The following is a 27,949-nucleotide window of genomic DNA, read 5'->3' on the forward strand; positions in this document are numbered from 1 at the left end:
TAGGGTGCAAAGGTTAAAGGAGTATCTTGCAAAACATAAACTCTATCGTTCATCTAAAGGTGCTTCATTTTCTCATATCATCAAACCCATAATCATCATGCCAATGATTGCCCTAATTTTCAAAAGGGCATACAAGAACTCATTGATAATGGAACTATCAAAATCATAGAAGACAATCCTTCCCCTTCTACCATACATCTCTAAAGACAATACCTACTCCTATTGATGATCAAGAGAAATTAGTTACAAGAGTCTTTTGGAGATTAAAGTATGATAAGCATGTTGTTTTTCCCTTCATTAGACTTAATTACAATTATAAGAATAAAAAAGGTGATAACTATTGTCTTTTTCATCATGGTTATTCTCATTTTCTTTGAAATTGTAAAGCCTTTAAAGCATTTGTTCAAGACCAATATGATCGAGCTTGCATAGCTCTTACAACCGATCTTGCACTTTTTCTTGGTGAAGAGGTAGTGCCTTAGCACTCCATTCACCTTAGCATGTTGCTCCTCACCCTATGATACTAGTGGTTAACTTCATTGGGGGCTCTTTGTCATGAGTGGTGATACTTTTTCAATAACAATCATACTTGGAGAAACAACATATTTCTTCCTTGTCTCCGCACTTGGGGGGCAAGGATTGTATTTCAATTATCTCTCTATTTTCCAAAGATTACCTCTTCTTTAGAGTTGCATTATGCATATCTTGATGTATTTATCTTACAGTGAATATTCCTTCATCCAAGTACATGTGTGTTCCTTGTTAGGACCTTTCTTTGTTTGAAGTAGTGTGTTTTCTTATGTATAATATCTCTTTGGAGGTTGGGTAATCCTTCTCATTGTCTATATGCTTGGGGAGCATTGATCTTTCCTATCCTTTTTTAGGATGCACTTTTCCTTTGTTGAGTGGTGTTTGCTTATGATGCAATGCTGTTTCTTGTATGAAGTTGTTTGTTTGCTCAAGGATTCTCTATTATGCAAGAGTTGTGTATCCTTGACTACAACCTCTTCTACACTTGGAAGTGTCTATCTATTAGAAACAAACCCCTCACTTTGCCTCAAAAGTGTGTCATTCTTCATCAAGAATCCCTTTTCCCTAGCAATGGGTGGAAGGTATGCATTCTTTTTCTTCTTCCTTTCTTTTAGTCGATGTTATTTTTGTTCAAAAATCTCTTCCCCTCCAAGGATTCCCTTTACACTTGTTGCAAGATATCTCTTTTTCAACTATCTTGTCCTTCCTTGTAAGAGTAATGCCTCTTTAGCTTGGATTTATGAACATTGTTGCCTAAAAGGATATATCCTTGGTGTTGAAGCAAACTCCTTTGCTTAAGGATTAACCTTATCTCCAAAAGCGACATTAGAAAATGTCTTCTCCATTTGTTCAACCACACTGAATGAACTTATTGCCTACACTTTGGTTGATTACCCATTTATTAACAATCAACACATTAGTAACTTTAGGGTAGGCTTGCCTAAAGATTATGTGAGAACTATGGAATGTTCTTATTCTAGACTAAGTGGTTGTTGGATACAATTGTTACTTCTTAAATTAGTAGGTTGGCCTAAGACTTGATTTTAATTATGCCCTTCCATTACTCTCTTGTTCACCCTTGTAAAGTATTATGATTAAACTTGTTAACTTATATATATGCAAGCAACATTGTTGAAAACAATGTCATCTTCTTCAATCCATGAAAATGGAGAATCCTCAAATACAATCTCCTCTTCTTGCTCAAGGGGTATCCCATTTATTTGAATGGTGAAAATAGCATTCTACATAGCTACAAATTACAACAAAGTTTCAACTTGTTAAGCACCATGGGCCACAGCGAATTGTCATTCAGTGGCAAGAGATTGTTGTAAAGTCGGCATTTACTTGAAGGATGTGAAGTGGAGCATGGCCAACACCACATTTATGTCCTCAAATCACATTATTATAACCAAGGTCAAAGTCTCTAATCAGATTATTAGGTATTTGTTGGAGAAATATGGTTACTAGAACTATTTGTTGATTGTGGTTGACTATGGGTTTAATTTTGATATGGAAGTTGACCATGATATTTATCAGGCTAAAATTGAGGTCTACAACATTGATTATTCTAATAAGGTAATCTAAGAAGATCACAACTTGGCTCTCAAGGTGTATGATTTCATTAGAGAAACTCCCAGCCATACTCTTTATGTCGTCCATTTCTAAATTGAGCCCGTCCATTGAAATAAGGGCCTATGTTGAGGTTTATTGGGCTTATGGCTAAGACGTCGTTTGAAAGGGGTGAGAAAAATATAAGAATACAAGGTTAAAAGGCCAAGGATGCAATCTACTTGTTTCTATCAAATTATTCTCAACCTAAACAATGTGAGAAGATAGCTATAATTTGGGGTGGGAGGGCGAATTGAATGGTCCTATAGTTCTAGGGATGGATGGCAGTGCCTGGCTTTGTTCATTAAGGGTAAGGGTGTCTCTACACACATGCATGGCCACACCCAACCTAGCTTTTAGAATCACCCATAGAGCCATAGAATTTTTGTTTTTGGGGGTCCTACTATTCGCAAGGGGCTAGAATAAGCTAGAATAACCTACCACCCTTCGCAAATAGTAATCTACCTCTTACTCAAATCAGTCCCAACCAAATTGTAGGGCTTGACTAGCATTCACCTGCTAGAATAAAATGGAATAAGCCCTTTAGCCCCCCACCCAACCCCACCAAGATGCCTATCCTAGATGTCTTCAATGATCTAGTGGTCAACTCCTAGGTGTTTCCCACCTTTAGCCCATCTAGTTAGTTTAAAATCCTAAATGCCCTTTGGAATGGTAGGGTTGTAATGCATTTAGGCGGCAAGTGCTATCCTCCTATTGACTGGAGTTGCAACGATATAAGAATTGAACACTTTAAAATAGAACACAATAGTCATATCAAGAGGTGGTCAAGCAAAATTAGGCAATTTTCCCATGTCTTGGCAAATCTAGTGTGAAGTCAAAGATTGCATCATGAGAAGCTCTTTAAATTATGATCAATGGTTCTAGTAAAGGTGAATTGTTCCCCTTTACCTTGAAACAATTGAAAAACAAATTGGTATAATCATCACAATTTGCTAATGAAGTTCCCTCCATTTACAACAAAAGCCTCTTGTACAATTGAAGTACCTTACATTTAAAGGAAGCAACAAGTCATCTAAGGGTCACATTTTTTTTAATAATGTTCAATACAATGCACACGTAAGCCACAACTTGGAGGTACTTAGATGATGTGATGAGATCCTTCTAGGTTACACAGAGATAGCTTTTAGTGAAGTGTGCTTAGATGATGTGATGAGATCCTTCTAGGACATGAGAGAGCTTTTAGTGAAGTTATTGGAGTAGGATCTCGATTCTTGAGTGGTTATTGTTGCTACTCAACCATTTGAGGCAAAATAGGAGGTAGAAATTGAGGTTTTCTTTTCAAAGCAAAAGCTAAAGGCTGCACAAGTATTTGAGGATTAAATGTTATAACAAACCTTGTAGCTATCTTCTACTCATGAAACGATAAGTCCTTCCATTTAGCAGTCGCCAAGAGTGAAAATATACTTTCAAATTAAATGCCTATTAGCATATTCACCAATTTATCAATGATATGAAGATTGAACCCCGCCAAGCATACTAGAAACTATTGATGTAAATTCTTATCTCTATTGAATCTGTGCTAGCGTGGATACCAAACATGGGCACCTTATGAAGATGGGACGCAAGCAACCCAATAACCTTCAAGATTAGAAAGCCAGATCCTCTATGATTTGAAATAGGCTCCTTTCATGACTTTACTTACCAGAGGTAAAGGGAAAAGCTGGAGGAAAAAATAGAAATAAAATATAATGCGAGTGGAAAACCAGAAAGTCGTTCACTGGATTGTCATATACTGTTTTCTATCTCAGAAAGTTGCAGGATGTTTCGCAATCAACAAATTAATAAATTAAGACAACCGAAATATATAAAAGATTGGTCATTTTAATAACACACAATCAATACCAAATTGTCACTTTTTCTTTGCATTTATAATTATAGAACACAATTACATATTCTAATATCTAAATATCTTTAGAAGTGAAACATGGACTTTGACCAAAAAAAGGCCTTTAGAATATATTAAGATAAGCATGAGCATCCTCATATAATCTGAGAGCAATCATTGTTGTAATGATTGCCTCTTCCACTGACCATGTGTATTTGGAATTAAGATTTTAGAGGAGACAATAGGTGCATGTTTTTATTGCATCTTAAATGGAGTTGCATGCTCTGAGAAGTTCATTTGAATATTCAAAATATCTGCAATTACAATTGCAAGCAAAAAGTGCCTTAATCTCACACTATAACTAACAGTAATGGCCAACACCACACATGACCTCAAAATTCCTCGGTATTAAGATCAACAATATCTAATGTTAGTCACTCTTGATCAGATGTACCCTACAATTTTGCTGCAACATGTAACAATATACTCCTCTTGAATTGCAAGGGTCGTAAAATTATTCAACTCATCATTCAAAACCTTCGAATATGGATTGACTTGCACTAAATAAGACCTGTTTAAGGATCTAGGGCCCACCTTTTGCTAAATCAATTTCCTTGACCAATTGCACACCACTAGACTGACGATATCAAACAGGACCTCATGGGATTGCACGAGCTATCGGATAGGAATAATATCCAATGTTCTAGCAAACCTCCAAGAGATTAAAAGCTCAAATAACATTTGCATGCTGCAAGAGCACGACAGACAAGACTTATGTCATCTGCCACTGTGTTCAATAGTCTGAAAATATTGCACAAGTGGCCTTTTTCGCTTACATATGCATCGCAGACAATAGAAGACTCGGCTCCTATGCAATCAATTGTGTACCTGTTGGCCAATGGCACAATGCAAGCACCAACACTTCCTTTGTACTGCCTACGACTTGCATGAACCATGGATCAAATGGAGGTTGAATGGATTGGCAACATGCACTAGCAACCTTTCAAATTAAACAAACTGTTCATCCCAATAAGATCAATGGAATCTTGTTACTAATCAACATAAAGATCAATGAGCATAAAAATACAAACAAAAAAACCTAATGAATATAATAAACAATGCAACTATGCCAAAGGATGCTCTATGATGACTATGAAGGTGCAGCCTCGTTACCAAATGTAGTGCAAAACACTGTAGTTACCATTGTTAATACAAGCAGAACATACCAATAAAGCTGCTAGCAACCTTAATGATTTATTACGAGGACATAATAGCAAATTGTGTAAAATGAATGACTCCTTAAAAGAGAAAAATAATATCAGATATCAAATCCTTAAAGAACACATTTTTGTTAAACAAACACTAATCCTTCAAGAAAGGTTCAAAAATTCCAACAAGAATGAAGGTAAGCAAGCAGTCCCTATATTACGAGAAATCTGTGTAGTTCACAAGTAAAAGAAAACAAATTCAAGCATATTTGCACAAGAAAGAAATAGGTGCTTTGTTCAAATCTACACAACATTCTCTGAGCAAGAATAATGGACTTTTTGTGGGCACACTAAGTGCCATAAAGGTTTGCTGCTTCCCTCAGAAGCTAAACGGTCTATTAGCTGCAGATTTATTTACAGCAAACAATGTCAAACTTCACGAATCCTGTACATAAAGACTTCTATTGGTGGAATTCAAATTGTTTGTATTCAACATTATTCCACAAACCTTTCAATTGAAAGTTTAACTCCCAAATCCTGCTTTTACCCCCATTTGTTGAGGACATTTGGAGGCAATGACGGGTGATAATGTCCTCAAAGCTGGTGTCAATGAAATCTATTTTCCCTCTTTATCCATTCCCCTTAACATCCAATGATGCCCCAACAGTTTTTATTTGTTCTTTCATGTCAGAAAGGTTTGATGACGCTAATTTCAAGATGATGGCGGGGAAAACAAAACAATACATGTAGAATGGCCAATTGAAAAGTGCCCAATTTTGTACAGCATAAGATAACTTTAATACTGTTTGTACGAATTTATGGGAGTGTGCATTACAAAGAAACTGCACGCACTATTGCTGATTTAAACACACAGGAATTGGACAACTCAATTAAACCATAGCCTAAAATTCACTGGACATCACCACTCATTTAATCTAAGGAGATGATACAGTTTAATTATAATGTCAATGAGAACTACCACTGATTTAAACACTGCAGAAGACAGATTCATTAGAACATAATCTAAAGGTGTACCAAGACAAGCATCTATTTGATAACGATGAGACTAGTGTCATATACGATATATATAGTTTTTCACTCCTAAATACTAAACATCAAAAGAACTAATAAACAATTGGATCTTTAACTTTTTGGCACAATATCAATATTTCAATACATGCATTAAAAACTAATTACGAAAAATAAAGGAAAGCATAATTTTCCAGATTTTTTAAATAGCTCTTTGTTATACAACACTTGATCGTGATTACATAAACAATATTAGTTAGTTGTAGCCACTCACACAGACAGTCAGATTAGGTATCATTCCATTATATATCCTTCAAACACATATCTCAAGAGTAATTGACTGTTGTACAAGAAGCTCGAGCATTAACATGTTCAAACAGTACTATAGTGCATTGTGTAAGTGATGCATCCCTACCAGAATACAAATGTAAACTGATACCTTTCAATATCAGCATTTTTTTGTGACCATTGGCTTTTTTCATATATGTTGCTTCAAATTTAAAATCACCAGTTTACCTAAAATTGTAGTTATTTCTTGACCTCAACTTATAGAACCATCGTTTTATCCAATATTCAAAATGTTAGAATACAGAATGTTAAAAATATACTTATTTTGGAACATGTATAAAAATTCATATACTTGCTGAATATTAAATACCACATACTCTGCAGACAGAGTCCCATGTGCAATCTTTATTCAATCAAATTTCAGTACACTAGTCATTGTGTTCACATCATTCCAGATAAATATTTAAGGCCCCTTGAAAAGAGCATATTCATTATATTGAATTTTATTCTTAGACAAAAGAAACATGAACAAATCATATTCAATCAGTGATTATTAGCATGATAACGACTCTTTCCTTGAACAGAATGAAAGGCAACTCATATTCAAACGGAGATTACTGTAGAATGCTTTTGCATAAAGATTCATCAGAAATCCATTTGGTTAAAAATGCAGAACTCAATCTAGTGTATCCTCCCAAAATTTATCATAGCATAAGAAAACATCCAACAAAAAATATAGCTTCTGGGTTTCCTTCCGATGCTCCTAGTACAATGTGAAAATATTATAAACTGCAAAAATAAAAAATAAAAATCTCAAAGAAAAAACCCACTCTTTGGTGACATCAACAAACCATAAGAGAATATAACCAGTAGTCACCAAGCATGTAACTATAACTGGGCTTAGCATTTGATGATAAAACAGGCTCATCCAGAAGCTCCCAGGAACAGTAAATGGCACAGATATAAACAAAATAACATGCTGCTGACGCAAACTAAAAAAATTCACTTGTTATCCTCTCTACTATAACTAATTGAATCACCCAACACAATTTAGTATGACCTCCTGGTGTTACATTCTGTTCTCTCTCTTTCTAGGAGCACAACTAATGACTTCATCTACTCTCAAAATCATCTCTGCAGCCTCTGTTGCTGAAAGCAGCACAGCTTGTTTTACTTTGAAAGACTCAGAAATTCCTAGCTTTTCCATGTCTCCAATCTACAGGCAAAAGTTTCAATTAAAGCTATAGAAATTAAATCTAATATATTAGTACTTAACTTTTGAAAGAATGAAATCATAGCTGCTTTCCAAATGGCCTGAGAAATAAAGAACAAAAACTTACAGCTCCTGTTATGACATCGATCCCTGCCTTGCTGTCTTCTTTCTGATGGTCTGCACGAAGCTGTGCAACTAAATCTGCACTGTCTAATCCAGCATTGTCTGCTATAATGGTTGGAATTTGCCTGAGCGCATGTGCAAAAGAATCAATTGCAAGAGACTTCTTTCCAGGTGTACTCCTTGCAAGCTCATCCACTTCCTTTGCCATGAGCATTTCAGGCCAACCACCACCAAGAAGCACTCTGCTGTCTTGCACAGTTTGGGAAAGCACACATAATGCATCATGCAAAGACCTCTCGGCCTCATCCAGAACATGGAAACTGCAAAATCAATTAAGCCCACATTTCTTAGTAGAGAAAATACACAAACTAACAGGACTTATCACAAGGAACCAAATGTCTCTCAAAATCACAGAACATGGATAGAATAACCCATACTGTGGGAAGATTAGGAAAATGTACCACTCACTGTATTTTGATAACTAAATTATCAAACAATCCTATACCTTTTACATACAACTTCAAAGGCAACATTTAGGGGTATTTGAGTGATAGAGGCATTGCATAAGACCAGATTCCATAACATCCAGAAAACATTGATCGAATTCTTACAATATTTTAATCTGTCGAAGTATAATTTGTAGGTGAGCATTGACTAGCTTGTTATCATACATCATTATTGTTAATTTGAATGATGATTAACTAGAAAATTATTGGGCAACCGTGTGGAATGCATCTGAAAGTTAATTAAGCCTGATTAGATTCTGATACATTTCGACAAATTTATTTGATCATAGACTATTTATGCTGCTGTGCAGTGAAGGTGCTACTGATGCGTTGTTTAGCAAAGATGTTTTCTTGTACCCAAAGGGAAGGGTGAAAAGTAAGCAGAGTTGTGAAATGAGCAAGGGCCTAGCCCTGGTCCATGTAGGCATTGTTCTTGCTTCTTGATTCCTGCTTGGTTGTTATTATTTCCTAAATATTGCTAGCTGCCTAACTTTATAATATGCATATCGAACCTCATTTATTATTAACTAGAAAGACATGAAATAAATTAAAAAATAAAGAAAATAACAAAGTAGAAACAAGAAAGAAGATATTTAAATAGAAAAATAAAGCAAAATTATAATTAAAACAAAGAAAAGAAAAAACCAACGCATAAGGCATTAAAATTGGAAACGCGTGTTTGAATATGGGCAGCACAGTTAGCTTTTAGCAAAGCAATGATAGGAAATTACAATGTAATGCATGTAAGCCTGGAAAGGAATTGCAGGCAATGGCTTTGAAAGCTATAATAGAAAATATTATTAAGGATATTTGCAAGAGCAAAGATAAATAGGCCTTTACAGGAAGAAGGATCATTTTTTTGGATTACAAGGTTTGAAGGAAGAAAGATAAATCAATTAAAGTTGTTCAAGAGGAAGAGGAGGATAGGCGCATAGTTTTAAAACTTCGTCATGTACTCCCAAACATTTCTGAAAAACAGTTAACTCGCCTAGTTATGATTTTTCAAAGCAGCAATAGGGAATTACAATGTAATGTATGCATGTGTGGTGGGAATCGCAGGCAATGATTATGAAAGTTATGACAAACATTATCAACGATCCTTCCAAGACTTTCAAAGACAAATTGGCCCTCGAACAAAGAAAAGATCAATTTTTATTACAAAATATTTAAGAAAAGAAGAAAAATCAATTACAGGTGTTCAAGAGGAAGAGAAGGATATGAGCATAGTTTTGAAGCTCCAAGTACTTGCGAGCATTTCTGAAAAGAAGTTGCTCACAGGACATAGAATGACAGCATACACAGCAGGAAAGCACAGGAAAAACATTGAAAATCTACAGTTTTTCAGTAGATTTGAATGCCAATGCCATTTCCTCACATAGCATTTGAATGTTTATTTGAGTGAATTCAAGCAAATTTGAAGCATATTTGAGGAGCCAATCAGTACAATTTGAGGATTCCAAATTAGAATTTTATTTTTTTTTCTCTAAGCATTGCAAGAAAGTAATTTCTTTCCAAGATGTTAGATTTAGGTTAAAATCAGAAAAAATTGTGACGGAGGGTTGTACGGAATTTTATACATTCGCACGTATCCGTACGGCATCACCCTCCGCAGCAAAACAAAACAAAAATACAGCGCAATATTTTTTTCATAAATTTTTTGGAAAATTCTGCAGAAAAAAAAAAATTGAGGGAGACATTAATTTTGTTGCAGGTCGTACATGCGCTTGTAGTACAGGCTGAGCAGCAACCTCATTGGCTGATGTCAACAGCTATCCAATCACATGCAAGTGCCTGTATCAGCACCACATCAGCAGATTTTAAGAAGATTCCAATGCTCAGATTACTACAGGAATATTTTGTTCCCCAAAATATTACAGGCTCTTTTCCAAGGACCTTATTTTATTCTGCGGGGGTATATTTTTTGGCGATAGGGAACATTCCCAAAATACTCCGCTAACATCAGCACTACGAATTGCCACCTCAGCACCCCTGCAAGCGCCCCTTTGGCATTTTGACCTATCTATCATTTTTTGGTCATAAATTATGAACACGTGATCAAGATTTGACAAACGAGATATAGTCGGAAAGCTAATTTCAAGCCTGATCTAGTGGTGCTGCTCTTTTTTCTAGATTCTGCTCTGACTTTTTGGTACAGACCTTTGAAGTCAGATCTCATTTTTTGCGCTTCCAAGGCCATCTTGCTCATTCGGACTTCATTTTTTTCCAAAAGAATAGGCATTGAAAAGCTGGTTCTATGCTCTACCCAAATCTGCAACATTTTTTTCCAAATTTTGCACCAGGTACTGTTGACGTGTATTTTGTACACAATCATACACAAAATAAAATACCCAAAGGCATCTTATCCTCTCTTGAATAAAGTCTCTAACTGCTGAAGATATCGCAAGAAGGATCAGTTAGGGTGACTCCAATGTTCTTGTAAGTAGGGTCTCTACGTGTGGATAAGCACCAGTGGTCGTTGTGATTGTTGTGTCATCAAGGGGCCTTACGTTTCCGAAGAATTTTCTAAATTAAACAAGCTCTCAAAAATATCAAAGGGCAGGGTTTGCAAGAGATCTAATCTAGTCTAACCCTAAGAATGACTCCATGTAGACGAGACTTGGCAAGATTCTACCAACTTCAATATTGCCATAAATTAACAACTCAATTGAGATTGATGCGATCTTCTAAGGTAACAAATGATTTTTCAATACATCAAGTATCAAGGACACTACCACGAAGGTACATATCCAAGATACAACAACGATTGAAGGTTTAAGCGATTCAAATATCTCCAGTCGACCACGCAAGGCGTTCCTACAATCAGCAAGAAGCTAGTGGTTTGGAAAGCGAATCCTACCAAAGATCAAGTCCAACACTTTGTCCTTCGAATTAACACACTACTTTGATTGAGAATGATTCAAGAAAATGAACAACCATGAAGATAACCACGAGAATTGCAATAAAACACCATAACTTCAATATTTTATTGATCTCAAAGCCATCATGTACAACAATTGTTTGATATTCCTCCCTCAAAGCTCAATCTTGCTACAAAAACAACTTGCTTCTAATCTCTCTAATTTCTCCTTAATCTCTAATTTTTTCTAGTTCTAGCTTTAAAATGAAAAGAAATGAGGGTATATATAGCATCCTCAATTACAATGAACGGTCCAGATCAAAAGAAGATCAATGGCCAAGATTGTGACACCTAAACCCTAATTAGGGTTTTATTACAAAAGTTCCCCTTTTATTGCACAACATTAAATGCATAGCCAAATATTAAATTTGGCACAAAAATCTAGGAGACATAGACCAATGACAATTAAGGTGCCACATCATCTATAACAACCTCTCATCTAGAATCTTATTCCCTTTCCAATGCTCCTTTTTAGCATATGCAATGAATCTAGATACGATTCCTTCGATCTCAACAATGGGAATCTCGGGAAGATTCTTCATTCGTTCTTCTAAGTGGATGACCTGATCAAATGCCTTGAGAAGAGCAGCGTCCCATTCAGGTTCAAGTTCCTTGGTCTTCTCAATCAGGAGCATGGTAGCAAACATCCGGTCCCGTTGCTCATCTGTGATAACATTAGCATCCTTGCAAAAGATGACTTTGACTTTATCCTCCAATTTCTGTAAATCCACATCTGTCTCAACTTCGATCCTCCTGCCAAGAATGGTACGTAGTACCTCAAATACTCTGTCCTGGATTGGGTGGATAACCTCCTCAACATGATTGCACCTAGTACTGATGTCCTCGAAGAGAACTTCCTTCATCTGGAGTAAGGTTGACCACTAAAGCAAACTATGAGGTCCTCCATCCATTATCTTTTCCTGTGCCAGGACCTTCCTTGATGTTTGTCTGATTACTTGCAAGACAGGAATGATAACATCTTTAGTATGAGCAAAAGCGGCTACCGTTATCATCAAGTTGTGGATGATCTCAAGAACCTGGATAGCTCGGTGAATGGTCTGCATCATCCTTGTTGCAAATTCAATAGCAACTGTATGGGATTTGTCAATCCATGAGCTCATAAGCTGAACTAAACTCCTGACTCTCTCTGCCTCACCAATTGATTGAAGGGGAAGTGCCTGTACGGGTGATCTTGCTGGATCCTGACGTTTCAAAGGCTGATTGAGATGGCTAAAGTATGTTCTCCATGCACCGACCTCTCTCTCAAGCTTTCTATTTTTCTCCATTTCTTCCCTAAGCTTATCTTTCAATGCCTCAAATGAATCGGTGGCATCATCTAGTGTTTGCTCGGCTGTGAGTGGACCAAGCCCAAATGTCTCTACATCATATTCTTCTGCAAGGATCTCAACTTCATACTTGTCCACGGCTGGTGTAGCTATCTGCAATATTCTGGATCCAGTCTCATCTCTAATCATCTTGGACATCTTAGTAGCCTTCCTCTTCTCTGTCACTTCCTGGGAATGTCCAACGAGACTCTCCAAATCAATCACATTGTCCTCATCCTCGACCACAATTACCTTCATTAATCTTTCCTTTAACCAATCTGGGATGGCAGATCTTGTTTCTTTAACCTGAATCTCCTTAGGCAATTCTTCTTTTCTGGGAGGAGATGTCACTTCGTTATCTTCCCTATCTTCATGCAACTCATTATCTTGGAGAGATCCACCTAGTGACCTTCGAGGTGCCTGTCCTTCTTTATCGTTTTGTACCATTGATTCCATAGACTCCTCTATCTCAAGTGTCCTCTTCTCCTGTCGAGAAGATGTGCCGGATGAACGATCTCGGTTGGCCTCTTGCTTCTTCTTGGAGGATTCCCTTTTCTCAGGTCTTTCTTTCCTCTTCGAGCCTCTAGGATGGAGATTGCCTTCACTTGCGCTTCGAAGGTTGCCTTCACTTGTATTTCTGGGATTAGGATTACCTTCACTTACACTTGCCCCACCTTCAACTGGTCTCTCTTCCAAAGTGAAAGTCATAGATATGCCTTGCTCTCTCAACTTCTAATGCTACACATCAACCCATCTGCGAGTACAAGACAAGACTGGAGCCATCAAAGCATCTAGATCCACAACCTCGGGTTCATTCCAATCTAACTTCACCGTTTTACTTTCTCGATCATAGGATGATTGGAGATGTCTGCCACTATCCTGAGCTTGGTCGACCACTCTGTAAATCTTGCATTTCCTGATGAAATCCAAAGGCAATCTAGAATGCATCTTTCTTTTCACTTAAAGATCATCTAAGAGATTCATCATAAAATCTTCTATTTGAAACTCATGCTTATATTTCCTACCGACTGTCTCTTCTATATATCCATGTGTATCAAAGCTCTCTCTCAAGGCAAAGAATGAAAATGAATACAAAGCTAACTCCTTCTCTGCGTCATCCATGGCTATAGCATTAGGACATACCTCAACTGAATTTCCTAATATGATAGGTACAAGAACTCCATTTCCATGTCTGTGTCTGAATGCCTTCGCATAAGCTGCCAACTGTCTAGTTACTTCAAGTAACACTATTCTGTCTGTCGGGTATCTCGACAACATGTATGGAGGTGAAGGACATCCATGAACTCTAATATAAGTAAATTTCGGAAATTGGATGAACCAAGCACCGTACCTCTTTACTAACTCTTGTGCATCCTGTGATAGCCTATTGTGAATCCCGCCTTGCAACGTCCTAGTGATGTTCATCGTGAAAGTATCATTAACTAACTTGTAGTTGCTTCCTGGAGGATGATGCAAATGAACATAGGAATCACAAACTCTTACCTCACCGGGTCCCCTTCCAATCACTCCTCTGTGATGTAATCCTGCGTACTCGAAGCTCCTGATCAAGGCATATACGACGTATGAACTCATGTGGAATGACTTGGTAGCCTTCAGTCTCCTTAACTGTACGTCCAAGCAATGGCTAATCATTCTAGCCCAATGGATTGTTCCTTTCCCTTGAACTATCACTTGGATGAAGTAGAACATCCACTTCTCGAAATAGAAGGCTTGAGGGGCTCCTGTGACTCGGTTGAGCATTGTTATCACATCTTTGTACTCCTCCTGGAAATCGATCGTATGTGGTGTGTTCGGGATCTTGCTCCGGCGAGGACGACTCTTAAGTAACCAATTCTTGTTGATGATGCTTAGGCAAGCATCTGAATCATCTTCGTACATGGACTTGGCTCCTTCTAAGCTTTTATAAATCATATCTTTATGTTCTGGTAAGTGAAGAGCTTCACTTATAGCCTCCTCTGAAAGATAAGCAAAAGTGTCTCCCTCCTTGGACACGATCGTTCTGGACTGAGGATCATAATGGCGAGCACACTCGATCATCAACTCATGGCACTGGACTGCTGGAGGGAAGCCGGCCGCCTTAATGATGCCACTTTCAATTATCCTCCTGGCGACAGGTGATGGCTTGCCAATATAAGGGACCTCTCGGAACTTCTTCGTACTGAAGTTGCCCAAGTTAGTATCTCCAATGTTGCTCCACTTAGACATGATCTTGGTCTCCAGTTCTTCGTTCTTTTGATCTTCTTTCATAAGAGCTGGACGACTGGTGGATGCTCCCACCTTCGGGGTCGCCATCGTAACACCTACACAACATTTCATAATAAGTAATAGATTTTGCAATGTATAACTATATATTAGAGATTAAATTTAGGAAACTTCATGATAAGTCTTTGAGTTATCATTTCCTAAAAATGATTAAGCTAATGGAATTTCAAATTTTCAAAATTCAAAATTTAAACTATGACGATCAAAATTCAAAATTAAGACAAGAGATCTTCGCCATACCTCTCTTGCGAGCTAACTCTAAAAATGCAAAATAAGGCGATTTGTCTAGACAAAAATTGGAATTTTGAAGATTTCAACGTGATCTTCCTCAAGCGAACACCTTCCTTAGTAACTTCGCCAACCTTAGGGATCTTCAACGTCTTGATGGCAAATTCGCTTCACTTCAAACCAAATGCGCACTCTCCTTGGATGGAATTTCGCACTTCTCCTTGTCTTCCAAATCGCATATGAAAGGATGATAAAATGATGATTTAAAATGAGATATCACACCCCCTTTTATAGGCGCTTACCTCTTCAATCCCCATAGGCCGACTTTTGCAAATAAATAAATTTTAAATAAAAAGAGGAGGCCGACTTTTACAAAATATAATCCAAGCGCACCAATTTAGTTTTTATTAATAATTAATTAAAAATGCCTTCGTAATTAATTAATTCGATCTTTTAAAGGCAAAAATAATTAATTAAATGTTTTGCGCAATTTTTAAATGTTAATTTTAATTGGATATTTCAAATTTCATAGATTTTTAGCATTTAATATAATTCAAACTTCATTGGCGCCAAAACATGAGAGGTAAGGGTACAAACCATATCGCTCTGGTCCCTGACTGAGGGACAGGAGCGAACTTCATTTCCTAGCTCAAATTTGCGATTTTTAAATATTCACTCCTCATTTGTTACCTTTCAAATGACGATTTCAACCTTGTGTAACTTTGATTTGACCTTGCCTTGACGTGATTTTTGAAAGAAATGGCCAACTTAGTGAATATCGCCCTGGTCCTTGCCTGAAGGACAGGAGCGATCTTTGGTGTCTTGGGCTCATTCTTGTTCCTATCAACTCGCAATTGCCTTCACAGTGTAAAATGAGGTCCCTTGATCCTTCTTGAACGTATGAAATGGGATTGATATTCAAAATTTAAGCACACCTAGAGATTTCGCTCTGGTCCCTGGGAGAGGGACAGGAGCGAACTTAGGCATTTCATCATATTTGGCGATCTTTGCAACTTCGTTTCTCTTGAAGCACCTTCAAAACATCATTGCCTCCTCGTACCTTGGTCTGGAGTGATTTTAAACTTGTAAGGAAGGCAACATAACTAATATTTCGCCCTGGTCCCTGGCTGAGGGACAGGAGCGAATTTGCATTTGTAAGCTCAATCACACTTTGCCAATGTTTAAAAATATCTTCAACGGACTCGTCATGCTCCCTTTCATTCATCTTTAGGATGGAATTCCTTTCAACTTGGTGAGAAATCCTCCTTAGTAAAAAATCGCTCTGGTCCCTGGCTGGGGGACAGGAGTGCCTAGGACAACATAGGCCTCAGTTGGCATTTTACAATCTCCAAATTATCTTCAACGGGTTCGTTACGCCTCCTTTGCTTGCCTCAAAGTTAAAACTTACTTGATCTTTGCCCAAATCTTGCCTTATAAGGAAATTCGCTCTGGTCCCTGAGAGAGGGACGGGAGCTACCACTAAAATTTGCTCTGGTCCCTGGGAGAGGGACAGGAGTGATTTTGCTTCTATAGTCCATTTTCCTCATGATGACATTTTCAAGTTATATTCAACTGATAAACTGTATTTCCTTTGTTCTTCTCAAATCGCGAAATCGTTCAAATGTTGCAAGGGCAAGGCAATTTTGGATTTTAAGCTCCGGTCCTTCAGTGAGGGACAGGAGCAATTTTTGCTCCTAGCACATTTCCATGTTTGCAAATTTCCTCAAATTATATTCACTAGAAAGAACAAGCCTCCCTTTATCTCTTCCAATCCAAAATTCGTCTTGATCCTGCAAGGACAGTAAAATTTTGAGAAACAAGCTCCGGTCCTTCAGGGAGGGACAGGAGCGAACTTTGTCCTTGAGGGCAAACGTTCAACTTTTCTTCGCAAATGACTAAGTCCTGGCGTTCCATCACGTTTATTCCATCTTTCATCACGTCCTTGACATTTTAGCTTGATCAAAATGAAGTCAGAATGGTCCAGACAAGACATTTCGCCCTGGTCCCTGACTGAGGGACAGGAGCGATTTGTCCTAAAACTCCAAAAATTCGCCATTTAAAATTTTCAAAGGTTTCAATTCGCGTTCAAACGCCTCTCCTGGCGACCCTGCACAAGACAAATGAAACAAATTAATAACCAAGATGCATAAAATATCACTTTCGCCCTGGTCCCTGGCTCGATTTTGCTTCCCTAGGCCAAAATATCATGATTTTAGAGTTTTAATCACTTGACAAGGCAACAATAAGACTTTTCCAATGTCCGGAATCAATTATCAAAATTTTCAAAATTTGGTCAAAATCATTCAATCAGACAAAATTCCATAATTCCATCATCAACACTTGGGCAAAATTTGGACTTATATTCAAAATTCCGACTGAACCTAGACCAACCTACTCAACCTCTAACGAATTTACCCCACTTCAAAATTGCATCCTACGAGAGGAAGCTCAACAATCTCTCAAAATTGGACTGGACTCTAGCCTAAAATCATCAAAACGGAGACCCTAAGGCTTGACCCTAATCCAGACGACTCAAAAACCCTAAAAGCAGAGAGAGAAACAGGCAAAACCGAGCAAAAAAGAGGGGGGTCCCCATTTTAATGGGGCGATGTGTGAAATGGTCACAACAGGTACTCAAAGAACTCATTTGCAGTCATTTCTCACTTTTGTCATTTCTCAATTTCAAAAGTTGCAAAAAGGTTGATTTTTCTATAATCTTCATTTTTCAAATCTTCATACCACCCTAGCCCTTGCCTAATCTGAAAATCATTCCAATGGCAGAGCCTTCAATTGAGAAACTTACACCCCAAAACTATCATAGTTGGAAAGCTAATATGACCAAATTGCTTCAATCTAGGCACTTATGGTCATGTTTAGATTAACACTAGCTGCCTTCATCTAGTTCATCCTCGTCTACCACTTAAAGACCTGCACTTTCTAGGTTAGCTTCTAAGGCATGTGGCAAAGACAAGATGAAAGGCCATGCTTGTTTTGCATCATCATATCTTCAATCCAACAGGTGGCTTCTTGATTCAAGAGCCTCTCATCACATGGCTTCATCCGTGGGTATGTTCTCTTCTTTCAAGCATTGTACTTTACCACATATTTTGATGGGTCGTAACAATTATATGAATGTTAAAGGACAAGGGTCTATAGAGGTTGATAATGGTGCATTCAATGATGTCCTTTGTGTCCCTTCATTATCTTGAAACTCATTTCCATCTACCAAATTACTCACACTGGGCAAGGTAAGACAGAAGAGCTCACACCTGATTCAGTGCTCATCAGATATCTACATAGTAGAGAGCTTATTGCAGTTGGTTGTGCTGATCATGCATCTTGATTATGTCATGCCCTGTCTTAAACCCTAGTCGCAGCATTCAAAAACCATAGTTGGTACTTTGTATAATCACATATAAGCGAATTTATAAATGCACGAGGCCGACCTAAGGAGGGAAAGACAATATAAAATAAAACAAAATATAAATAAAATATATACACACCCGAGCTGAATATTGCAAATGAGTGATTAAGGAGGGGCCAACCCAGGTAAATAATCACCGGCACTAACTAATAAACCCCCCTAGATAAAAGGTCGTACCCCTTGGGAAGTGGGGTTGTGACTCCCACACCTTGTGGGATATAAAGAGGCAATGAAATCCAATTAGGAAGGGGTCACAGGAAATGGAAGAATGAGAATTCTGAGCATCAATAAATTAATAAACGAAACAATAAGCAGCAAAGAATCGAATATCTGAACAGAGTCAGAAAAAGGCAGCGACTGAGTTTATAAAATGCAGAAGTGAGAATAAATAAAAGGAAATCATTTAAGGAGGAAGGAAATCAATACAATTAAAATCAACTCGCATAAGAGAGAAAAGAATCTTCGGCAATCAAATAAAGATCGAACCATAGCACTCATCCAAGAGAGCAGCACTCAACAATCAGATTGGAAACACATATCCAGCAATCAATTGAAGGAAACATCAATCGAGATCCGAAAGTACAAACTGAAACCAGGCACATAACAGATCAAACCCAGACTTATTATACAGAACAAATAATAGCATTGTTAATTATCCTTGTGGATAAATTCTTGGGTAATCACAAAAAGGGGACATTACAGCTTATATGAGTTCTCCCATTTTGCTCCTCAAGCTTTCAATTCTATTGACTGGTCCTCACTCTCATGTATCTAGAGTGGATCATCTATCTAAGGAGAGGTTTGGTCACTAGAACCTGTGTGCTTCCATCATCCACCGTGGTTCCTGAGACTTCTGTTGTGTCTCCACCACCTCCTACTTCTTCAAAGATCAGTTCAGTTAAGCAAGACCTTTGTTCCCTTCCATTTCAACATTGTGCGATGAGTACTTGCCAAATATTGCAAGGTTATTTGTTATATCACACACTCTAGACATTGGTGACATGTTTAAGGATCTTCACTTCCTCTTTGATGGCAGCTTCAACATTCCTATCATCTCATCTTCATTAATGCCTTCCGAGGTTGTTCTTCAAGTATCTTCACAGTTGTTTGGATTTGCTTCAGTTGATTTGGCATGTTTTGATTCAAACATGTGGATAGTTGAGCAATCTTCCATGGCACAAATGAGGCCCACCCTCCCATCTCCTTCCATGAAGTTGCTTCTACCTTGGCCATTGGATTTGTTTCTTCCTAAGAGGAGGAACATAGTTTTTGCAGCTCTTGAATCATCATCACCATTCATCTTCGAGCATTCACCATCGGCATTGGAGCTTCTCTCTTATGGGGGGGATACATTGTCTCTTCTCTTCTTTCCTATGGGGGAAATTTTGATTCTACTTATGTGACTGATTCAGTACTTGGGGGACGGGGGGCAAATAGGATTTTTCCTTCTTGTCGCACGTACTCTTTTCTCTTTCTTTTTATCTCTTTTGGAGAAGGGTTTTTTCCCACATGGTTTTTCTTCTTTTCTCTAAGTGTGAGAGTTTGCATTGGTTCGTACATGGCTACCTAATCAGGACTTGTCATTGGAACCGATTCATGCTTGTATTCATCATTAGCTCTTTAGTTTCTCCCTGAGTTAATCTTAAGGAGAGGGGAAGGGGAGGGGGGGGGTTGTTGAGACATGGACCAGCTAGGACTCGAACCTAGGACCTTTCATACGCTGCTGGAGTGCTCTACCACTGAACTACTGGCCCCTCTTGGACCAGTCCATCGTCGGTCCGGGTGTGGCTTATTTCCAACACCAACACCCCCCCTTAAGCCACACATCTCGTGTGCTTGGGGCTCCTAACCTGGACCTGGACCTGATACCATGTTGAGACGTGGACCAGCTAGAACTCGAACCTAGGACCTTCCATACGCTGCTGGAGTGCTCTACCACTGAGCTACTGGCCCCTCTTGGACCAGTCCATCGTCGGTCCGGGTGTGGCTTATTTCCAACACCAACAGGTGTGAGTAATTAGGATAATCACCTAATAAATTATCTAATTAGATCGGGGGGTGGGGTGGGCAAATAGGATTTTTCGTTCTTGTCGCACATACTCTTTTCTCTTTCTTTTTGTCTCTTTTGGAGAAGGGTTTTTTCTCCTTTTCTCTGAGTGTGAGAGTTTGCATTGGTCTGTACATGGTCGTTGGACCCGATTCATGCTTGCATTCATCATTAGCTCTTTAGTTTCTCCATGAGCTAATCTTAAGGGGGGGGTGTTAGAGTAATTAGGATAATCACCTAATTAGATCCTCGTTACTTTATTCACTTGAGCTAAACTTGGGAGTGGTTTTTCCTTATATTAGATTCGGCTAATAATAACTCATGGCATCACATACATTATGATGGGGACACTTAATCTTCCTCTAGGGTTTATACAAGGATTCATTTATTGTAATCATAATCTTTTGTGCGTCAAAACAATTCCCAGGTTGTTGAAAAAATGTATCTTGCCTGATTGCATTTGTCACAAGTGCTTAGATTGTAAGCGATTGATGGGTTTGTGTGGTTGAACAAATAACAACATTCACCATAAGATTCTTATGTATTTGTTTGGCTTTGAATCCAATTTAGAGGTAAACAGGCTTGGGTTTCAGCCTTTTTGTATACAGCTTTATGTGGGTTTTTTTTATTATCTAGTAAAGATGATTTACAGTGGATACAGAAAGACTTCAGGGCCTTTGCCCTTTTTATTTACAGTTCCTAGACCATACAACTAAGTTATATAAACAAAAAAAGGTACTATCTACTATTTTATTTACAAAGTGAATAGCTATTTACTATTTTATTTCGTTTTGTTAAAATTATTTTATTCAATGTAATAAAATGAAAATAACCATGTACACACAAATACAATAATTTTATACTTGTTATTGAAGTTTTCAGTGTCTAACATACATTTTATTTGTTTTGCATTTTTATTATTTTGTATGCTTTTGTATAGTATTTGTTAACACACTCACACCATTACACTCCACTCCTTACTCCCATTGTAGTTTTACTTCTTTCAACATAATTAATAATACATATCAAAATTATCGGTTGGCCCTTGTATTCACATGACCATGCAATATTGTACTCTCTTTTTATATAAATCTAATGGAAAACACTTCCCCAATGTTTGAAAGAATAATTGGATACATTTAGTAACTTTATTTTGCAAAAAATTAATGTTTTTCAAAGGAATTTGAGTATTTTTTAAAATTGCCATGGTTTATCAGTTTTTTTGGCAACGACCATGATTTCAAACTACAGATAATAGTTGCAGAAATTAGGAATTGGAAAGGTGGTGTTAGCTTATCGCTTTGAATAAGAATCTACATATTAATTGCATAGAAATGTTACATGAATCTGAATATATTCATTGGATTAAGAATTACCAAATGAACTTACATAGACTCATTTGCATAGGTATATTATATTGAAATTCGTATATGCATGTTGCAAAAGGTCATACTCAAATCTATATATGCATAGTTTATTGTAATGAAAATTTGAATATTGCATATTTTGTTAGAAGGAAAAATTACAACATGCTCTGAATGGGTCATAGTTTGTTAGAATGAAAATTAGAACATGCATCTGAATATTACATATTTTATTACAATGTAAATAGAACATGCATCAAGATGTTGCATAGTTTGTAGGATGAAATGTAAATCATGCACGTAGATGATGATGCATAGTTTGTAGGATGAAATGTAAATCATGCACGTAGATGATGATGCATAGTTTGCTGGAATAAAAAATTGGAACCTGCTTCTGGATAATTGCATAATTTTCTTAGAAAGAAGTTGGTTTATGCATCTGTAAATTTGCATTAAGAATTTGTTCAAAGATTAAACATTGCACATATGTTTAAGGGATTAGCTTGAATTTGCACATGCATATTGGAAAACTAGAATGAATTCGTAAATGTGTGCAATAAATCCTTCTAAGGGGTCTACACTATGGTCTCCAATCATCTTTTATGTGTCTCCAATCATCTTTTATGCATCTCTTGGCATTGCATTTGGATTTGTGGAAAGTAAACCTAGCTGAGAAGGTCAAAATTTCTAGGTTGCTTACGTAGAGTGTGTCAAGATCTAAGGGTATTCCAATTGAATCCATACAATTTGCTATGCCATCTATGGTTGTTAAGGTTTCTATCAAAGGAAAGAGGAAAGCTGCTGATAGGCAAGGCACAATTGTTGGGATGTTGAACGTGCAATCACAGGAAAAGGCAGTTGATTTAGTTGCCCAATATTTTTATGTCCATGTCATCCCACTTCATGTGACACATTCTCCTTATTTCAAGAAACTGTTGAAAAAGACAAATGACATAAGTTTGTCATGCAACCCTTGGTGAACATAGACAATGCATCACCCTCTTTGAGTGATAGTATTCAAACATGAGTTTGTTGGTAGAGTATGTAAGGCAAACCCACCTAACAACAAGCTGCTCAATTATCATGAATACCACGAATGGGTGGATAGATATTAGACATCAACTACTTATTTAAATCACAGTGACAAGTGTGGTTAACTTTAATTTTCTACGATCTACTGAGTACTTAAGAAGGCACAAGAATGTTGTGTTTCAATATCAAATTTTGAAACAGGCCATAAAGGATTTTGATGACTCAAATGTTGTACAAGTGGTGACACATATTTGTAAATTAGTTGCAATGATGGTGAAGTGCGCTTACAAGCAAATGTTTTTACCCTATAGTGTATTCATGCAGTGAAAGACATAGGGAAGATAAATTTGGTCAAATAGTGGTGTCAAAAGCTAGAGATACACAAGTGTTCATTTGCACACACCACAACTCACTCTCTTCAAGGTTTTTTCATAAAAATAATTACTCAAAAGTTTGAAAACTAGATATGCCAATTACTTCATTTTGCTAGAGAAGATGACTAAGGTGCTAGAAACACTACAGATAATAGTAATTAATGTTCAAAGTAAAGAGTCTCAAGCAAACAATTCTTGATGATGATAGTTGATATATTGTGAGATGAGAAATTTCAATTATTCATATTTGTAAAGTGCATATTTTTTTCAATTTTTGTATTTCAAATTTTAAATTTTGAAAACTTAAGCATTCACTTTGCCATTTGAATCTTAATTCTTTTTTAAAAATTTCGAGATGAGCCCAACTTAAGCCTGAGTCTACCAGCCTAGCAGTGTTATCTAAAACCCTTTTTAATTTTTGCTCGTCTTTAAATTAATAAATAAATAATATGAATTATTAATAAGTGGCAATTATTAAATAATTTGAATGTCAATCTGGGCCAACTTGAAGGTGGCTAAAATAACTGCCTTGCTGAGCCAACATAAGGAGATGCTTTGTATAAATACAGGTCGAAGACATTGAAGGTGCATCGTATGTTATGAGTTTGAGATCATATTTGACGAGATCAGTGCTTCCTGGAACAAAAACTCCAGTAGGCAGGCCTGGGTAGAATGGAACCCCTACTCAGTAGTTGTTTGTTTGTTTCTGCACTATTCAGTCAGGCGACATCTTAATTCTTCTTATTAGCAGGGCGGTGAAAGGTGTGGTAAGGTGCAAATCAAAGACCAGGCTTGCACCTCTAAACACAAGCCATAATCCTGTCAGTAATCCTGCCACATTAACAGCTAAACAGCACATATAAAGGAGCAGATTAAACTTCACGAACACAGACAAGTGGCACAACTACTGGGCATTCAGTGCAAGGGGAAAATAATGAAGATTGGAGCACACTCGTATCTCACGCAGGCGTCAATCTGAACATAGGACTTGAATAAAGTTAAGTTCATTGGAGATTGCCACTCCCAGAATCGCAACAGACCTCAGCTTATTCGTCTATAAGAGCTTGCGCCTCTAAATGCAAGCTTCCATCTGCTATCGTTAAGTGAACAGAGACACGGCACCTAGAATTTAGGAAAAACAGTATGAATCTGTACAGATATCCTATATGTATTTCTGAGTTTGGTTTTGTATACTCTAGTATTTGCAAGCAGTAAGGTCCATTCACTATAAGACTTTATGTAAGTCAAACTAATGATATGAATCAAGTAACTGATTATTTCTGTGAGAGTGATATTTTATGTATCAAGTTTTCCAAGTCATTATAGTAATCTGAAGATTGAACTGAGTATGTAAAATCTGGTTCTTATATTAGAAAATACTGTAGAAATCTGTTAACTGTAAAGTTTTATACACTGGTATATTTGAATTTTTGTTTGCAAAGAAAATTGCTCCTCAATCTCACCCATTGTGCAAATAATTAGATATGTTGATACAAGACTCAGGGTTTGGATCAATACAATGCACCTTCAACAAATGCCTGGGGACTAATGACCCAAATATTTACTGATTCTACCAAACCCGCCTAACTCAATAAGTCTTGGTGGATAGACCAAAATCAAGAAAAAAAATATTAAAAATGCTTACACATTTTTAAAAGCATGAAAGTCGAGTATTTTTGAAGGTTTTGGGGGACTTTTGGAGGACAGTTAAAAAAGAAAAAAATTATGAAAAATGGCATGCACCATGAAGGTTTGTGTGGTCTCAAAGCTTTAATTCCTTTCTAGAAAATATGCATCAACTTAACAATATTCTACAGACGGCCAGTTAATGGGCCTGGTAGGATTAATCCAACTCAAGGTTCACAGAGCAGTGAAACATGGGAAAAACTGGAAATGGGATGGATAAAAATCAATTTTGATGGTGCATCAAGAGGGAATCCTGGTGTCTCGGGTGCAAGTTGCAAGAATGATAAAGGGATGGTTTTGGCAAAGGGAGATTTTGGTGGTGCATCAAGAGGGAATCCTGGTGTTTCGGGTGCAAGATGTATTGCAAGAATGATAAAGGGATGGTTTTGGCAAGGGGAGCACAACAACTGCTGAATGGAACCAATAACAAAGCGGAGGCACACACTGCGTCGCTTGCCACCTCCCTAGCAGACAGACTCTGAGTCACTAAGCTACATTTAAAAGGAGATTCAAAAATAGTTATGGAGGCAATAGCTAAGTGTGTCTCCCAATGTTGGAAAATTAATAAAATTATTTCTATTATTGGGCAAAAAACTTAAAATCTCGCATGTCTGAAGGGAGGGAAATGCTGAATCAGATCAATTATCAAATCAAAGGTGTGATCTTAATGACCAAATTGCGAGGTGGTGGGATGGCTTGAGTGAGCACGAGTCTTAATGGTCTGATGGAGTACGACACTATTCAAGAGTTGGCAGGTGGAAGAATCACCACGATCTCCATCATTTAGGCAAATTGATAGTTATTGATCCATGCAGCACTATAAATGCAATTTAAGTTCGTACGTCGCCATTTTTCTCTCCAATTAACTGCGTGGTGGATTGATCAAATTTGAAATGGAGGTGGCACAAGTTTTCCTAATACAGATTGTCAAGTTGGCCATCTCGTACACCCTCGACAAGAGGAGGAATTAAGGATCATTAATGCAGATTTGGATGGAGCCGTTTAAATCCAAAGGTGGGCAGGGATTTGGCTTTTCCAAGGTTGAGGTGTGTGAAAGAAGCTCCAGCTAGTGATAGAATGGTGTTTGTATGGTGTACAGCTAGCAACCATGGAAGCGAACTTTTTGCTTCATTCCATTAAACAGTAGCTCACATTTTTTGGAAAGATTTCAGAAAAAATGCTTGGGGGAATCTTTAAATTTGATGACCCCATGTTCATGCAGATTATGGAGGTGCCGTTGGGGGAGGAGTAGCTGAGGTCCGAATTTCCTTACAAGACGAATGCCAGCATTATTTTCATGGTGGTTGCATGAGGTTTGTTGTTTGGCTCAAAGGAAGATGTGATTTGGGTGGCAAAAGCATGTGTCCCAGACCATTCGTTGTGTGGTTTGACCTCATTGATGGCACGAGCTGTGGTGGGACGATGCCTAAGGCGACCGTTTGGAGAAGGAATCATGCAAGATGGAAATGATGTGGAGTTAAGACCTTTTGTTCTCTAGAATGACGGAGCAGACTGAGAGACCAGAACAGAGCAGGCGCAGGTGGGTTGGGAGGCCTTGAAAGATTTCATTCATGAGGAAGTGGAGGTGAGAATGGTGCGGAAGACAAAGAATGGAACAAAGCATACAAATTTTGCACCAGAAGACTATTGGGTCAATGGCCCTGGTAAAAAAGAACAAAAAAAGTTTAATTTATTTGAGTTTTTTTATATTTCTTGTTAAAGATTTTGGTCAGACTTGGTATTGTTAAAGTTATAATCTGAAACAATGGCCAAAAGACAGTTTTTGGGTGGTGGGGTAGCAGATAATAGGCAGAATAGCCTCTGGTCGTAGGTAGTATTTTATAGATCGGGTGGTATATGTGACAGGGTTTCCTTTATCTACAGGCTGCAACAGGGGTTGATCCCTGGTTTTTGTTTTTTATCAGACAATGTTATGTATGAACTTCTTGTATTAATAAAATATTATCTTTATTACTGATAAAAAATAAAACAATATTCTACAGACCCCTATAAACTTTAACACCATATAATTCCTAGTTTGTATTCTCGTGTCAAGCAGATAAATAGAATATTCAGGTAGATTTTCCACAATTACTCAAGGCCATGCAATCTACTAAAACAAGAAAACAACTAGCTAAAAATCAAAGCAATAAAGTAAATACAGGGAAGATATGCTATATTGTTTTTCTTCCCCAGCACTGAGTAGCACACAATTGTTTTGAAAGATAACAAGATATTCCTTGTCACAAAATATAAATTCTGTTAGATTTTCCAATAGCAAGGAGATTGAAGAAACAGCATTAGGTGGAAAGTTGCTTAACGGTAACATTTAAACAAATGAAAAGTAAAATGAAATATCCAATTTACAGTAGGGTGAAAGCAAAGAATAATGTTCAAGATTAAAGACCTTGCTCCCCGTAAGACTATGGTGCATGCTTGCCCCATCTCAACTCCTGAAAAGTGAATTAGTTTGTCCTCTCCAATCATGATTTCCTCAATGAGTTTGCAATGCCCCAGTTTAACTGACTCCGGATTGTCAAATGTTGAAGCAATTTCTCCTCCAGTTACAAGAGCCAGACGTTCAATACCATCAAAATCGGCATGCTCAATGGCAACTATACCAGCATCAGCAAAAAGTTCCTCAGGAAAATTATATATTAACTGTCTGTTTACAAAACAATTGATTCCATGTGCAATAATATTTTGCACCTTCCTCCTCATTTTATCTTTCTCTGCTGCCTCTATCTCTGCAACTTTTGCCATTGAATCTACACGTACACGAGCTCCATATATTTTAATCTTGTCAGTATCCATAGCGGTATTAGCTACCAAAATTTTTGCATTTTCAATACGCTTTGGTTGACCAACACCAATCTTTTTGTCTAATATGAACCTGCCACATCAAATGCACGTTGTT

The 27,949-nt window shown here is 37.4% G+C and overlaps 1 protein-coding gene across 2 annotated transcripts in view; it reads right to left on the minus strand.

Moving 5' to 3' along the window:
• Positions 1-7,186: 7,186 nt before the first annotated feature.
• The window catches only part of LOC131066162 (T-complex protein 1 subunit beta), a 52,673-nt gene continuing 31,910 nt past the window's right edge, over positions 7,187-27,949 (minus strand). For both annotated transcript variants that reach the window (XM_058000860.2, XM_058000862.1), the window contains 3 exons: positions 27,440-27,925; positions 7,851-8,166; positions 7,187-7,726 (listed from right to left, as the gene is read on the minus strand). In XM_058000860.2, coding sequence (XP_057856843.1) covers positions 7,580-7,726; positions 7,851-8,166; positions 27,440-27,925 — 949 coding nt within the window. In that variant the 3' untranslated portion in view covers positions 7,187-7,579. The remainder of the gene's footprint in view (positions 7,727-7,850; positions 8,167-27,439; positions 27,926-27,949) is intronic.

This window comes from Cryptomeria japonica, chromosome 5 (genome assembly GCF_030272615.1).
Source record: "Cryptomeria japonica chromosome 5, Sugi_1.0, whole genome shotgun sequence".
Classification (NCBI taxonomy): domain Eukaryota; kingdom Viridiplantae; phylum Streptophyta; class Pinopsida; order Cupressales; family Cupressaceae; genus Cryptomeria; species Cryptomeria japonica.